At 44.2% G+C, this 17,669-nt stretch overlaps 1 protein-coding gene across 1 annotated transcript in view; it reads right to left on the minus strand.

The window, feature by feature from the left end:
- Positions 1-17,669, minus strand: part of LOC129832867 (protein FAM171A2-like) — a 76,313-nt gene that overhangs the window by 6,894 nt on the left and 51,750 nt on the right. Inside the window, exons 4-6 of the mRNA XM_055896942.1 lie at positions 11,359-11,517; positions 10,674-10,853; positions 3,348-3,461 (exon numbers count right to left, since the gene is read on the minus strand). Coding sequence (XP_055752917.1) covers positions 3,348-3,461; positions 10,674-10,853; positions 11,359-11,517 — 453 coding nt within the window. The remainder of the gene's footprint in view (positions 1-3,347; positions 3,462-10,673; positions 10,854-11,358; positions 11,518-17,669) is intronic.

The following is a 17,669-nucleotide window of genomic DNA, read 5'->3' on the forward strand; positions in this document are numbered from 1 at the left end:
ATATTCTTCCCCTCCCACAGCATTTTTCCACAGTGCACCATCATTTACAGAATGTTGCAGTAAATATATAATATATTAATATGTATTAAAACAGCAATACAATACTTTATTGTTAAATTGTATTGTAATAAAATTACAGAAACAGTGAATATGTAATTATATATTACAGCGTACCAATGAATAATTGGTGCATTATATCACTTGCAGAGGCCTTAAAATACTTCTAAACTAGCAGTGACTACAGAGCAAAACCGATCAAAAGGACATAGCTAAACAATCAACCATTAAAGGTTTGAGATATATTTGACTAAAGCACAATAATTTCAAACCTTGCTGACATTTGTATACAATCACATATCTTGCTCTATTATCCGTGGGAATACTTTGGAATAGATTTCCAAAATGAAAAATGTATTTTTTTTCTCAGAAAATTTGGGAGTCCAAATAAAATCACCTGCGGACCGCTAGTTTGGGAACCCCGTCTTAATCCTTGTGTGGTGTTCATGTTTTTGTTTTTCACCCAGTGTTCTCTGGTCTGATGGACCCACACCATTATTGGGATTTTTAAAACAATACAGCCATAAGAATTTACATAAGAATATTTCATACTTACATGTTGACTTATATCAATTGCAAGCACTATAGACAGCATACATGGTTAATATTTGCCATTTACCTCTGCTAGATCACATTTATCAATAAAAGCTCGTTCGTTTGTTTTAAAAAATGTGATTTTTGGAAACAAAAATCAATTATAAATCAAGAAATGGGTGGAATAAATCATGTTAATCTTGAACAAATGATAAAACAAGGCTTTCATCGCTATTGATGTTTATTGCTTTGAAATGAACAAAATGAAAGCACACATTTTACGGTAATGATAAATGAGCCCCATTCAACACAAAATAAGGCCGGTCTACACACCACATGGGGGACAGAATTTTACTGTGTGTGCTGCAAATGTATTTCTTGGACTTCATGCATTTGTACTGTGTCTTCTTGTCCTTCTTGGGTCCACACACATCGCAGCGCATCTTCTTGTGTTGCTACCGGCTGCAATCTAGAATGATGAAAACATTCTTAGCTCAGGAATTTTACTAACATCTCAATCACCCACACACATGTATATAGTTACAGCAGGCCAAGGTAGGAGAGTCAGGCACACACACGTGCAACAACATCACTCACACTTACTTCTGGTATTGGAGTTGTTGGTCGGGCGGATGGGGCACCAGCATCCTCCTCCTGAATCCTCCTCACGATGGCTGCAGAAGATGGGGTCCCTTGGATATGTTGGCTCCTCTGGATTTGAGGTCTTTACCAATGCCTTGCCCAGCTCCCCGAGAAAGAGCCGTCTCCTCTGGAGCTTCCCTCTGTCCCAACCTGGGTTCAATGCCATCCAGGTAACAAACGCGTTGTATGCCGAGATGTCAAATATGTTGAAGAATATCACAGGTGGCCAGTGTAGGGTTCTTCTTTTGCAGCTGTAGCCAGTCACCAGCTTGTCTAAATTGTCCACCACTCCTTTTGTGGCATTGTAATCCATTATGATTTCTGGTTTTAGATGTTCGTGGCCATAGATTCTCCCATCCCTATGCAGTGTACTCATGAGTACAGCATTTTTTGCCTTTCTTTGGCATGCCTTTCTTTGGCACTGGGGACGTGTCAGCCCGTGAACACAAACTTAGAGGCATTGATAGGCCTGTTCCATGTATTCAACAGCTGAGGTGGGAGCTCTGGCTTGTTTTTTCGTACTGTTCCTACCATCGTCAGCTTCCTCTTGAGGAGCTCCCTCCAAATTAGTGCAGTCCAGTATGATTTTCTGGATGGTGTCTGGGATGAACAGTTCAAAAGAAGACTTTATGTCTTGCATATGAGTAACCGCCATCTGCGTCAGCCCTGGTTGCATCCTTATCACATTGGCAGCCATGCGGGGTGGCTCATTCCTTGGGCAAGAAAACTATTACATTTCACAATTTTTTGACATCTGTGTATTTTCCCTGTGAAGGCTGCTGATGAGCTGGTAGGTGAAGGGCTGGTCTTGGGGCTGGCTGAGGGTCAATCTCATCCTCTTCTTCCAACTCACTGTCAGAATCCGAATTGACAGAGACATGCTCCTCATATTCTGAAAATTCTTCATCTTCCAAAGTGGAAGACGCTCCTTCCACCCTAGCTTCTCTCTCTGCAAAAATAATTTCTAAGGCCTTCTGAGCAGAGATTCTTTTTGCCATACTGATTGATTGTGGTAAGGAGCCACACGTGCAAAACTATTTATTTGTTATGTCCCTCCCCCAGTTTGCACCTGGCTGTGGTAGAGTGTGGGAAAATACAGATTTCTTTACAATGTATCGAAATAACGTATTATAATAACATTGTGCAGGTTCCCACAATATTTCACACACTACAAAGGGTAAGGAGAGCAAGAAAAGTGGGACACAGGCAGACAGGTTCTTGGTGCTATGTTGAAACAGCAGGCCCCGGGAGGAGGAAGACAGAGTGAAGGCACACAGCAAACCTTTTGTTGAATTTGTACTTGTTTTCGAACACCACACAAGGGTTAAGGGAACCAAGATGACAGTGGGGCTATAGAACAAATGTCAGACTGATGCAGTCCCGTCAGGGACGGGCAAAAACTACAAAATACAATTACAAAATACCATAAAAATCAATGTATCAAAATAAATGATGAAATACTTGTATTTTGTCATGTATTTCATTAAAATATGTATTATATATTTTAAAATAAGAAAATTAATTTGGAAGTAGCTGGCCCGAACAGCAACAACATTCTCAGTAATGGTTACAGAAACGTTTTAAATTGCTATGACTGTGATATGTTGTTTATCTACATTAGTTGAATGCACTGACTAAGTCACTCCGGATAAGAGTGTCTGCTAAATGACCAAAATGTATATGTGATAACGATCATAGTATAATGAAATGCAAAGCACACTGGGTATTATTATTGGCCTTGTTTCGGGAACAGAGCTTATTAGAATAACGCTCAGCATGCTTTGCAATTGTTAATTTTTACATATACATTTTGTCATTTAGCAGATGCTCTTATCACACTATAGTGCCATCAGGCTTCCGATACCAATGTAGGGTGAAAGGGAGCCACAAAATTGTGAACAGCTATACAAAATGGTATAGAAAAGTCTTTTGAAAATGCAAATTACAGCTCTCGAAAGTATCTTGTTACAAAATATATTGAGAGTGTAATAGCAACCCAGTGTAATACAAAATGTCAAAATACACAGAAATTACTCAGAAACTCAGTAATTTAAATACATATTTCAAATACATGTAACAGAAACACTGTCCATCTCTGGACATAGTTACCGTACCTGTGGTTGAGGGAAAGGCAGCCAGCCAGTATCCTAGCTGGTTGGCCACAAAACTCCATGTCAGTTGTGCTCCTTCTTTCTTGATGTATCCGGTTCCTTTCCTGACCCAGAGTCCTGTTGAAGTAAGTCAACATGAGGACAGAATTAGTTAAGAGTAGAGATGGAATTACATTAAACATAGTATGTCAACTTCCTTAACAATTTCAGAGATGTGTGTGTAGATTTCCATTAAGATCCTTACCAATCCAAAATACACTGCTCAAAAAAATAAAGGGAACACTTAAACAACACAATGTAACTCCAAGTCAATCACACTTCTGTGAAATCAAACTGTCCACTTAGGAAGCAACACTGATTGACAATAAATTTCACATGCTGTTGTGCAAATGGAATAGACAAAAGGTGGAAATTATAGGCAATTAGCAAGACACCCCCCAAAACAGGAGTGATTCTGCAGGTGGTGACCACAGACCACTTCTCAGTTCCTATGCTTCCTGGCTGATGTTTTGGTCACTTTTGAATGCTGGCGGTGCTCTCACTCTAGTGGTAGCATGAGACGGAGTCTACAACCCACACAAGTGGCTCAGGTAGTGCAGCTCATCCAGGATGGCACATCAATGCGAACTGTGGCAAAAAGGTTTGCTGTGTCTGTCAGCGTAGTGTCCAGAGCATGCAGGCGCTACCAGGAGACAGGCCAGTACATCAGGAGACGTGGAGGAGGCCGTAGGAAGGCAACAACCCAGCAGCAGGACCGGTTTCTCCGCCTTAGTGCAAGGAGGTGCACTGCCAGAGCCCTGCAAAATGACCTCCAGCAGGCCACAAATGTGCATGTGTCAGCATATGGTCTCACAAGGGGTCTGAGGATCTCATCTCGGTACCTAATGGCAGTCAGGCTACCTCTGGCGAGCACATGGAGGGCTGTGCGGCCCCACAAAGAAATGCCACCCCACACCATGACTGACCCATCGCCAAACCGGTCATGCTGGAGGATGTTGCAGGCAGCAGAACGTTCTCCACGGCGTCTCCAGACTCTGTCACGTCTGTCACATGTGCTCATGTGCTCAGTGTGAACCTGCTTTCATCTGTGAAGAGCGCAGGGCGCCAGTGGCGAATTTGCCAATCTTGGTGTTCTCTGGCAAATGCCAAACGTCCTGCACGGTGTTGGGCTGTAAGCACAACCCCCACCTGTGAACGTCAGGCCCTCATACCACCCTCATGGAGTCTGTTTCTGACCGTTTGAGCAGACACATGCACATTTGTGGCCTGCTGGAGGTCATTTTGCAGGGCGCTGGCAGTGCACCTCCTTGCACAAAGGCGGAGGAACCGGTCCTGCTGCTGGGTTGTTGCCCTCCTACGGCCTCCTCCACGTCTCCTGATGTACTGGCCTGTCTCCTGGTAGCGCCTGCATGCTCTGGACACTACGCTGACAGACACAGCAAACCTTTTTGCCACAGTTCGCATTGATGTGCCATCCTGGATGAACTGCACTACCTGAGCCACTTGTGTGGGTTGTAGACTCCGTCTCATGCTACCACTAGAGTGAGAGCACCGCCAGCATTCAAAAGTGACCAAAACATCAGCCAGGAAGCATAGGAACTGAGAAGTGGTCTGTGGTCACCACCTGCAGAATCACTCCTGTTTTGGGGGGTGTCTTGCTAATTGCCTATAATTTCGACCTTTTGTCTATTCCATTTGCACAACAGCATGTGAAATTTATTGTCAATCAGTGTTGCTTCCTAAGTGGACAGTTTGATTTCACAGAAGTGTGATTGACTTGGAGTTACATTGTGTTGTTTAAGTGTTCCCTTTATTTTTTTGAGCAGTGTATATTTCTAAAACTGAATTTTTTTATTTTTTGTGAGTAGCCTTGCTCTGCACTAACAATAGTGATTTCCAACCTATTTTTTTCCTTTTTTCCCAATGCTTGCTCAAAATCCCTGTACACAATCATTTCAAGGATAATCAGTACATTATTTTAAATCCTGGAGTGAGCAGATGGAAGAGCTCCATAGTTACTGTACTGAACGTGTGCTGTGAATCTATCGCTCTACATTATAAGGCCAGGCATTCATATCCAGTGATGTCTAGCTTGACGGGATAGAACATACAAATGATGAGCGAATAACGTGATTCAGGGAAGGAAGACAGCTTTGAGTCCGGGCGGATGCTTTCCGACCCGAACCACAATAATGAAAGAGCAATAAAAAAAGGAAAAAAAGAAGAGAACAAAAAAATGACAAAACAAATAAAAACTTGGCCACAAAAAAAAAAGACAAAAAAAAGAAGACATTTCCCATGATGCCAGGTGCCCCGAGGAGAGGGTCAGGATTCGGTAGCTTAATGTGTTTTGACAGGGTGACCTTGGCCCACAGTACACCCAAGGTCCCCCCCTCTCCTAAAATAGATTTAATTTCTGTCATTCTCGTTAGCATTTTCACTTTGCAGAAAACATAAACGCAGAGGCAGGTTACGATTAGGCCTACATGTTACTTATGCAAGTGTCCTGAATGATTTGAACACATTTGTAGGGGAGAATGGAAACAGTGGCCTAAAATAAAAAAATGTCAAGCTTACAGTAAGATATAGCTTATGATTAATAACATGTTTGAAAAAAATAAACATAACATTGCCTTTCAATTCGAATAAGCAATATGACTATAACTTTAAATAACTATTAGATCAATATCATCAGTTTCCCTTAAGACTACAAACATTTGCTGGACTCCTCTTTTAGTGCTAATAACAGAGGCAAGGGAAGTCTGTGAATATACTGCCTTTGTCATCATAGCAGCAATACAACCAGGTGCTGGATTAATCAAAAGTGTTTATCTAGGATGAGGTCATCTTATTCATTATGATCTAAAAGTCAAAACTGATCTTAGGTCGGCACTTCTGACGCTTTGTGAATACAGGCCCAGGCATGAAAATCCATTAGGGCTCTATCTATTAGTCATGTCTGACATCTCTGCTGCCCATTGGCTACAGCTATTATTAGACATTAATAGACGATCTGGCATCCACCACCTCAAACATTGAACCACCTGAGAAGTCAACCTAGGACTTCTAGGCTACACTTTTGAGCCAAGCTCTAATTAACACATCCAAAGTGGTGTGAATAGAAACACACTTGGCTAAAATGGTATATTCCAAAATCCTCTAAACTAGGGGTAGAAGGGAGGTGAGAGTAAATTGAAGTGTGATTGTGTGTCATGCCAGATCACTTATCTCTAGGAAGTGCCCGACCATGGATGTAGTGTTAAATGTCGACCACTAGGGGTCATCATGCACACAGACGAACAGTAGTAGGGGCTTTTGTTAATCTCCTCATCATAAGGCAGGGGGATTTCCAAACCACCCCCCCACTACCCCCTGACAGAGTATGCGCATTATACAGCCTCTGCTCGTCTTTCTGCTGAGTCCGTGTGTGTGATCCGTCTCCAAAACAAACACAGACTCATATCCTTTCCTCTGTCTCAGCTGAGTCAGGAGAGATAATGGAGCCTCTGATCTAGAGTCTCCTGGGCTATATGGAACAAGAAACACTGTGTCGTCCTTCTTCCTCCTCCTTTCCCTTTTAAAGACGCCTTGAAGGAGAAGGATGGGAGGTGATCACATAGGAGGGGTCATAAAGGACAGAGAGAGAGAGAAAGAGAGAGAAAGAGAGAATATTCCTCTTGACTGACGAAGGGGTCATGTTCAACTTTGATTCAACTTTTTGGACTCATCATCACACTGTTCTCTTGTACTTGTGCAAATATGCAAATGGTTATGCACAAACTGTACGCACACCCACATTTGCACAAACTTGTGATTCAGTCCAAAACAAATCAATTACTCTCTTCAGTGGCAGCTCACCCTGGCCATCCACCCACACCCAATATCCACCCATGCTCCATATTTCCCTCAACCGTCTAATTTCATCTCAGTCGCAATCCTGACTGACAGTCAGCAGCCTTGTATTACAGCCCACTTAGCTCTCCCTTGATAGTCCTGTCAGTGCCACAGTGTTCCAACAGCGTTCCTCTGCACCCACCAATTAAAGGCTTCCGCTGCAGCACCTGATTCTATTTGCTAGAGTGTTCCTGGCAGGAGTCCCCAACCTCCCCAAACATCTACAAAACTCATGGTGGATTTAAAGTCTTGCAAGTGTAACCTGGCACGCTGGAGGAGTGGAGTGTGTGTGTGCGTGTGTGTGTGTGTGTGTGAGTGAGAGAGAGAGAGAGAGAGAGAGAGAGAGAGAGGGAGAAAAATCTGGTGTCAAAGCTGACTCTGGAAGAGAGGCCCGGGCATCCAGATTTACAGTAACTCATAAATCTAGAGGAGCCCCTTGGGATACTAGACTAGAGGCCCATTTTTCTACTCAACACTGATCTAAAGCTGCACAGGAGTATATTTTATTGCTCTGTGTGGGATTCTACATGTCTCGTATTTGTTGACATTGGGTGAACCTGCGATGTTACTTGATTTGTTTTGAGTAGAAACTTTCCGGTTTACTGCTTCTGCAGAGGTCAGGGAAAAGAAGAAGGTTACTTTGTTGGACGCAAGTTAAACCCATGACGGATACAAAAAATGATTTATGCCTAAATGCTGTCATCCAGAAGTTAACCAGCTTTTATGAATACAATATAGACTGAAATACTGTATAGAGCACTTGAGACATAGGACAGTACTTGCTGCAGTACTACATGAGGGTCAGTGGGGGACATTCTCCCTCTTAAGCAAATAAAAGCCCATACCTCCAGAGCTCTCTCTCTGTGTGTGTGTGTGTGTGTGTGTGTGTGTGTGTGTGTGTGTGTGTGTGTGTGTGTGTGTGTGTGTGTGTGCGCGAGCGCGCGTGGTGGGATTAGCGGCGAAACATTTAGAGATGACACAGTTAACAGCACATCCACCCTAGTGTCCACATTATAAATCAGTAAGCTTCTCACCACCTAGCTAACTGTTCATTCGTTACTGCAGATAATGAGATAGGAGCTCTGCGCTGGCTGAGCCTCCCACTTAGTGGACGGTTGAATAAAAACCCATACGGTTAAATAATGCATGAACCTAGCGCTGCGACGCTCTGTTTGACTAATCCGTTTGCTTAAATCCTGTGCTGTATTGTAAAGATTTGATTTTACTCTCAGCTACTGCACAGAGTAACACATGTCCATACATCGAATTTTTCGCAAACTACTAAATTCAACACCCACAAATAACCACAATATAAGCCATGTAGTGGAGCGAGAGAGTGAGAAATGTTTTTTTTTTTTCGCGGGGGGTGCCCAGTCAATTGGCAGTAACCTGTTTTGGCCCAATACTGAATGTTAGGGTCAGCACTAAGTACAGAGAGTCACAACCATTAATCCTCACGTCATCTTAGCCATCCTAACATGACGTGAGCAATAGCCTACAGCTAACTCCAACAGACAAGCTCATCACACTATTCAAAATCTCGCCCTCCACGACAGTGTTGTTGTCCCCTTTCTCCTCTACTCCAAAACATTAACCCTCCAAATCCTCTCCTCCCTCCCTCCCACCTATGTCTCTGTTTGCATCTCATAACATGTTACCGTGGCAACGTGAGACCAGAGGAGCTGGGGAACATCACCTCCTCTCTCCCAGGTTTCCTAGAGCTACATAACAGGACTAATCACATCAGGCTTCGGGACAACAACACTCTACAACTGCAGTTTTACACAAGAAGTTAAAAAGGGATGTTGACACAAAGTCTGTTGTCGTGTTTTCGGCACGTTGAACCCACAACTACGGTATCCGAATGAACACACCCGTCTTGATCCACCGATCATTGCATGTCCATGATTTCTGAAGGCGATAGTTCCCGAATCGCGCACGCACATTGCTCTCCGTATTTAAAGATACCACCACAGAAGGATGCTGTGAATCCAAATGGATCCTGCCAGATGGGTGCTTCATCATCTACCCTTGGGAAGACATATCCAGACTGGTTGGCAATGACTTTTTATCCATTAGGCTTCATTAGGCTTCTCAGTTCAATGTGCACTGCACCATCCGTGAAATCCCACTTCGAGAAGTTCGAGGTTATCGTGGAGATATCTGTAGAAATAGGCTTGGGGCTCCGTTAACAACGCTTCCTATGAATACCCTCTTCATAATGCACCGTAAAGCACGTTTAGAACCCCCAAGCTATGAATCATGCACAATAATGCACGACGTGGGCACTAATAACGGCTCATAAACTTCTATGACTAAACACACCATGCGTTATGAACAGGGCATTCGTAGGACGTGTTTACCAGGGCTTCAGCAGCATAGTGATGTTAATGTGAATCTCGGGTAGGGAAATGCCAGGCATGTCAATGAGATCTGCAGTGATCTGCGTGTCCCGGTTCAGACACACTGGAACGATAGCTACCACGGGAGGTCCGGAACGTTTGTCAAGACAAGAACCAACCCTGGCCTGGGGTTTTTAGGCATCGGTTCCACAAAGCAAGGGGGAGAAGTGAATGTATGAGAGAGAGAGAGAAGGAAAGAGATAGAGAGTCAGAGAGAGAGAGAAAGAGGGAGAGAGATATAGAGTGAGAGGGGGAGACAGAATGACAGAGAACAAGAGAGAAAGACAGAGGGAGAGAGTGTGTTTGTGTGTGTGTGTGAGAGAGAGTGAGAGAAAGAGACAGAAAGAGAGAAATGTGTGAGAGAGAGAGAAAGAAAGAGAGAGAGAGAGAAAGAGATGGAGAGAGTTGTGTGGCTCCCTCCCTGTGAAAGCATGCACAGCAGTTGTATAACAGTTCTGTCAGCCAAGTGAACTGCAATATTCCAGACACAGAGGAGCAGCGAGGAGGAAGATTAACCCCATGTGAGTCCGGATCAGCTAGCCTGGGTATACCACACTGAACTGAGGAAAACACTGCCGAGCACAGTGTTCAGGCTGGTTGAACCAGGCTAGCTGTGACCAGCTGGGAGTCCAGGCAGCCATAGTTAGAGCAGATGGACTAGAGGTTCTTATTATTCGTACCTTTCCAAGCTCAGACCACTGCCATTTATATGCCTTAGAGTGGATTTAGCTGGGATAAATGATTTGTGGTTCGACGGGCGGTGGCTTACTGCTTAATGGCAGTTTTTTATTGACAGGCATTTTTTATGTACGTATATCAGTATAGCAGAAAGCCCACTGTTGATGAACAAATGAAACTGGCAAAGTATGTACGAGGATGTTTCTGTATGTGTCTGTATACAAGGATATTTTTTTTAGGGAAACCATTTTCAACTGACAGCACTCAGAGTCGACACTATCAAACAAATTGATGACACTTGTACATGGAGGGCTCTCACTATTGGTTAGCTATGATGGTGGGCGTTTCCCCTTACCTGTCTTGTCGTCGAACCTCCACACGGGGACACTGGTGGCTGTCTGCAGGGGTGTGTCTAAGGGCAGGGGGATGCAGATATGGACGGGGTCCCACACCTGAACACCAGTTCCGTTACGACTGAAGAGCTGGGCATTGACCGCCGCCACCGCCGTCAGCTCCACCCAGCTACTATTAGCCCCTGGGGAGAGACGACACAAAGGACTTTAGACCACACACCAGTGTGGTGTAGAACCCAACAGTAGAAAATCCCCAAACAAGGCTTGCTACCATGCTAATGTTACCATCATCGTGCAAACATCACAATATTCATCATCATCGTCACGGTTGACCTGGTCAGAAGAGTCTTTCCAACAGACACTATCCATTGGCTTCTCATCATTCATGACACTCAGACATAATACTATGGAATCAAACTTTCCCCTGGTTTCCTGCCATCCCTTGTCATCATTTCGGACTTTTTGACAGAAATCTATTTCGGTCAAAATCTCTCGATTTTCCACTTGAGCAATTCTACTTTTTCAGCCAGTCTTTTACCCATGTACTTTCCCTCCCTCCATCCTTTCTTCTCTTCCCATCTCATCTCATGTTTCCCTCCTTCCCTCTCCTTTTCAACCCTCGCTGTTCTCCTCCCTCCTCTCTCCCTCCCTCCCTCCCACCCTCCATCCCCTCCCTCTATGTCTCACCGGTGGCATTGCTCTCCAGGCCCAGTGGGTAGGGGAAACCTCCTATCTCATACTGACTCTGTGCGGAGGTCAGCACAGCAGAGAGCTCTGGGTTGGTAGAGTTGAGGGCCAGAGCCACTGCTTTCCTCTGGAGCTGTATCCATGGCTGGTTTTTGACACCTGGAGGGGGGAAGTGGAAAAGTGGGGGAAGGAGGGGAAACAGAGAGAGGGAGTCTGTGAGATTGGGGGTGCAACTGAAGATGAAGCATACAGGTTACAGCATTGCCGTGGCAATCGTACGGCCTATGAAAGTTGATCATCCAAAGTGAAGAGTTGAAGACAGTTGTCATGAATTGAAGACAGTACTGTTTATAATCCTAGTAATAATCCAATCAAAAATATTTCCTCCCCACAAAGCAGACACTAAATCATTTATCTACAATTTATTCAGATGAAACAGAAACAACCACGGGGCCAACCCAACCCTCAAATTGAAAATGACAACCGAGCACACATACAGTACAGTAGGAGCATCCAGGGATAGTGTCAGCTAGCAGGATTTGCTGTTCTATAGTAAAACAACAGAGACTAACCCTGCAGGTTGGACAACAGTCCCCTAGTCTCCCTGCCTGTCATACTATAATCCCATTCTCCCTGTTTGATTTGGCTTGCCACAAAGGAAGGGGCCTAAAAATACACTGGCACCTCGTAACGGCGCCACATGTCTGATATAATTAGTATTTGGTGAGCATGGGGCCTGATCTGTGCAGACAGCAAGGTAAGCGTGTCCGTGCAGCGGGTCTATATACTATACTGAACACCCCAGGCCGGCTGTATTGTAGCATCCATCTCTATCTCTATCTCATCTCTCTTTCTCCACTGAACTGTGTGTATCCATTCCATGCCTGTGCTCACCGTTCCATTCCACCTCATCTCTAGAGTAGCTTGTTGCCACTTCTTTTCTCAGGTTCTCTTTGTCAATCTCGGTAAAACATGTGACACTTTCCCTGTCCCTGAATTGGACATTACATCTCTCACTTATCTTTTTTTCTACTCTCATTACGGGTTCACAGAATAGTTGTTGTTGTTGACATTGTCAAATAACTCAAGCATAGATTGGTCACAATTGTTCTAATTTGGCACACAGAAACGAGATGCCATAAGTAACTTGGTCAAAAAGAATGCCACCGATTGCTATAAGCGGTCTCACTTAAACCCTCATATCTAAAGACTTGAAACTTTGTATGTAGGTGTCTTTCCTCATCCCGAACAAATTTGCCTCAAAGACCCATTAGGTCTGTCAGGACGGATTGTCCTCCATCTTGGAACTTCTTCTCATGAACCATAAGTCCAAATAACACTACATTTGGTATGTAGGCCCATGGTACATCTCTTTACTTAATTTGACAAAAGCTTGGTTAAGATATGGCTGAGTTATTGAAAGATCAGGAAATCAGATTTTACGTGTCCATTTATACTGAACAAAAATATAATTGCAACATGTGAAGTGTTGGTCCCATCTGAAATAAAATATCCCAGAAATGTTCCAAATGCACAAAAAGCTTATTTCCTCTCAAATATTGTGCACAAATGTTCTATGGGATTGAGGTCAGGGCTTTGTGATGGCCACTCCAATACCTTGACTTTGTTGTCCTTAAGCCATTTTGCCACAACTTTGGAAGTATGCTTGGGGTCATTGTCCATTTGGAAGACCCATTTGAGACCAATATTTAACTTCCTCACTGATGTCTTGAGATGCTGCTTCAATACATCCACATAATTTTCCTGCCTCATGATGTCATCTATTTTGTGAAGTGCACCAGTCCCTCCTGCAGCAAAGCACCCCCACAACATGATGCTGACACCACCATACTTTTTTTTTTACATCCCTGTTAGTGAGCATTTCAACTCTCACCATCGCACCTGCACATCGTCAGACTCACCTGACTCCATCACTTCCCTGATTACCTTCCCTATATATGTCACCCCCTTTGGTTCCTTCCCCAGGCGTTATTGTTTCTGTTCCTGTGTCAGTTCTGTGCGTTGTTCGTGTTTTCTTGTTTTATATTATGTTACATTTATTTATTAAAACACTAAATCCCTGAACTTGCTTTTTTCTTGTTTCGGTGGGAATGACGTCAGGTCCGGGAGCTGATACAGGCTCTCATGCCTCAGCCGGATCGCCAGGCTTTCATGCCTTTGCCGGATCGCCAGGCTGCCTGTCAGGTTCCCGTGCCCTTGCCGGAGACAGGTTCCCGCACATCAGCGGGGTAACCGATCCGCTCCTTATCCCCGGGATCGTCCCTTTGGTTGGCGCCCTGCGGCTGGAGCCGAACGTGCCGGAGAGGGGGTACCGTCACGCATGCTCTCTCTCCGGCGCTCTAGGTCGCCATGCTCCCACGTCTCAGCCGGACTGACAGAGGTGCCTCAGCAGAGGTGACCAGTCCGCTCCTGATCCCCGGGATCGTCATTGATGTCGGCGCCTTGAGGCTGGAGCCGCGCGTTGGGGAGGGGGTACTGTCACGTGTGCTCCCTCTCCGGCCTCTAGGTCACCAGGCTGCTCGTTATGGTGCATCCCTGCCACCATCGTTACGCGCACCTGCACATTATCAGACTCACCTGGACTCTATCACTTCCCTGATTAACTTCCCTATATCCAGTTGAAGTCGGAAGTTTACATACACCTTAGCCAATCACATTTAAACTCAGTTTTTCACAACTCCTGACATTTAATCCAAGTAAAAATTCCCTGTCTTAGGTCAGTTAGGATCACCACTTTATTTTAAAAAATATTGAAATTTCAAACACTTCAGGTATCCTTCCACAAGCTTCCCACAATAAGTTGGGTGAATTTTGGCCCATTCCTCCTGACAGAGCTGGTGTAACCAGTCAAGTTTATAGGCCTCCTTGCTCGCATACGCTTTTTCAGTTCTGCCCACACATTTTCTATGGGATTGTGGTCAGGGCTTTTTAATATTTAACTTCCTCACTGATGTCTTGAGATGCTGCTTCAATACATCCACATAATTTTCCTGCCTCATGATGTCATCTATTTTGTGAAGTGCACCAGTCCCTCCTGCAGCAAAGCACCCCCACAACATGATGTTGCCACCACCGTGCCTCACGGTTGGGATGGTGTTCTTTGACTTGCAAGCCTCCCCCTTTTTCCTCCAAACATAACGATGGTCATTATGGCCAAACAGTTCTAATTTTGTTTCATCAGACCAGAGTACATTTCTCCAAAAAGTACAATCTTTGTCCCCATGTGCAGTTGAAAACCGTAGTCTGTCTTTTTTTATGGCAGTTTTGGAGCAGTGTCTTCTTCCTTGCTGAGCGGCCTTTCAGGTTTTGTCGATATAGGACTCGTTTTACTGTGGATATAGATCATTTTGTACCTGTTTCCTCCAGCATCTTCACAAGGTCCTTTGCTGTTGTTCTGGGATTGATTTGCACTTTTCGCACCAAAGTACGTTCATCTCAAGGAGACAGAAGGCGTCTCCTTCCTGAGCAGTATGGTGGCTGCGTGGTCCCATGGTGTTTATACTTGCGTACTATTGTTTGTACAGATGAATGTGGTACTTTCAGGCGTTTGGAAATTACTCCCAAGGATGAACCAGACCTGTGGAGGTCTACAATTTTTTTTTTCTGAGGTCTTCGCTGATTTCTTTAGATTTTCCCATGATTTCAAGCAAAGAGGCACTGAGTTTGAAGGTAGGCCTTGAAATACATCCACAGGTACACATCCAATTGACTCAAATGATGTCAATTAGCCTATCAGAAGCTTCTAAAGCCATGACATCATTTTCTGGAATTTTCCAAGCTGCTTAAAGGCACAGTCAACTTAATGTATGTAAACTTCTGACCCACTGGAATTGTGATATAGTTAATTATATAAGTGAAATAATCTGCCTGTAAACAGTTGTTGGAAAAATGACTTGTGTCATGCACAAAGTAGATGTCCTAACCGACTTATCAAAACTATAGATTGTTAACAAGAAATTTGTGGAGTGGTTGAAAAAAAAGTTTTAATGACTCCAACATAAGTGTATGTAAACTTCTGACTTAAACTGTATGTCACTCCCTTCGGTTCCTTACCCAGGTGTTATTGTTTCTGTTCCTGTGTCAGTTCTGTGCATTGTTCGTGCTTCTTATTTTTGTATTATGTTATGTTTATTTCTTAAAACACTCACTCCCTGAACTTGCTTCCTGACTCGCAGCGCACATCGTTACATCAACTTTGACAAGATAATCCATCCACCTGACAGAGGTGACACATCAAGAAGCTGATTAAACAGCATGATGATTACATAGGTGCACCTTGTGCTGGGACAATAAAATGTGCAGTTTTGTCACACAACACAATGCCACAGATGTCTCAAGTTTTGAGGGTGTGTTCAATTGGCATGCTGACTGCAGGAATGTCCACCAGAGCTGTTGCCAGATAATTTAATGTTAATTTCTCTATCATAAGCCGCCTCCAACGTCGTTTTAGAGAATTTTGCAGTACGTCCAACCGGCCTCACAACCACAGACCACGTGCAACTACTCGAGCCCAGGACCGCCACATCAAGCTTCTTCACCTGCTGGAATCATCTGAGACCAGCCAGACTGCTGATTAAACTAATTTCTGCACAAACTGTCAGAAACCGTCTCAGGGAAGCTCATCTGCATTCTCGTCGTCCTCACCTGGGTCTTGACCTGACCGCAGTTCAGCATCGTAACCGACTTCAGTGGGCAAATGCTCACCTTCGATGGCAACTGGCACGCTGGAGAAATGTGCTCTTCACAGATGAATTCCAGTTTCAACTGTACTGGGCAGATGGAAGACAGAGTGTATGCCTTTGTGTGGGTGAGCGGTTTGTTAATGTCAATGTTGTGAACAAAGTGCATAAACTACAGACAACAAACACAATTGCATTTTATCGATGGTAATTTGAACAAATAGAGATACCATGACGAGATCCTGAATCGTACTGTCGTGCCATTCAGCCGCCGACATCGCTTCATATTTCAGCATGATAACACGCGCCCACATGTCGCAAGGATCTGTACTCAATTCCTGGAAACTGAAAATGGCCCAGTTCCAGAGTATGTCACCCATTGAGCATGTTTGGGATGCCCTGGATAAACATGTATGACAGCGTGTTCCAGTTCCCGCCAATATCCAGCAACTTCGCACAGCCATTGAAGAGGCGTGGGACTTGTCATCGCTATCATGGACAACTTGTCATCGCTATCATGGACATCCCTAAAATGAACCACACCGAATTCGGTATTGATTTCTCGAAACACAAGGAAACTATTAACAACGCATGCTTTGCATGTATAACGCTAATGCTCCAAATCATCTGCGATCATCTCCTCATGAACCATATGTCAGATTCACTACGGATTTTGTATTTAGACTCATTACATCAGTCTTTAACGTTTTTGAGAAAAAATTGTTTCAGGACCGTGGACAGATACGTGATCCATCGCAGAGAAAGGTGCTCACCTCGATCCAGCACCATGGGTGGAAAGCACCACTCACTGGCTTAGTGGGCTAATCAGCCTACAAGTTTGAGATGAGTGGCGCAGGCCTGCAAGCCAAGGGCATGAGAATGCCATGTTCCTAATTTGAAATTGTTCCCATTCCCCGTTCGCCAAGTTTAGAATTGTAAACTAACAGAAAATAGCCATAGAAGACTATTGCGACCACTGCTCCAGATCACTTGATATCCACCACAAGGGGAAGAGAAGAGGGAGAGAAGAACAGAGAGAGAGAGACAGAGAGACTTGACTCAACTCAAACTAAACTGTCTATCGTACAGCATAATGTGTGTGTCCGACTCCAACCCCCACAACTGAATAGATTAGAGCATTAATCATGAGCGCACCGCTTACAAAACAGAGCTCAGAGCTCTCCATGCAGAATACGGCCTGTGCCACCCAACTAAATCCAGCAAAGTGGACTCACCTCCCACCAAAGCACAAAAGCATTAGAAATAATACACTGCAGCACACGATACATTATGTTTTACATGTGTTTTAACTTTGTGTTGTCTATGTGTGTCATTTATTTAATTCAATTGTATTTTAATACAAACCTTGGTTGTCATCTCCCACATGACGCTGTCATCTCTCAGTGTCCTGACCCATTCCCTCAGCACATTGGCAAATTCGAGGGTGCCAAGTGCACTTGCCTTGGTGCTCTGTATGGTCCTGGCTACTGCCTCACAGGGCCCGAACAGTGTTTCCCACCACAGTATGCAAAAGTACGTTATTTCCTTGATCGCCTGTTTGTGCAGTCCCCTCATTTTTGCACTTGTTTCCCCCTTGACACTCTTGTCATC

This window comes from Salvelinus fontinalis, chromosome 34 (genome assembly GCF_029448725.1).
Source record: "Salvelinus fontinalis isolate EN_2023a chromosome 34, ASM2944872v1, whole genome shotgun sequence".
NCBI lineage: Eukaryota > Metazoa > Chordata > Actinopteri > Salmoniformes > Salmonidae > Salvelinus > Salvelinus fontinalis.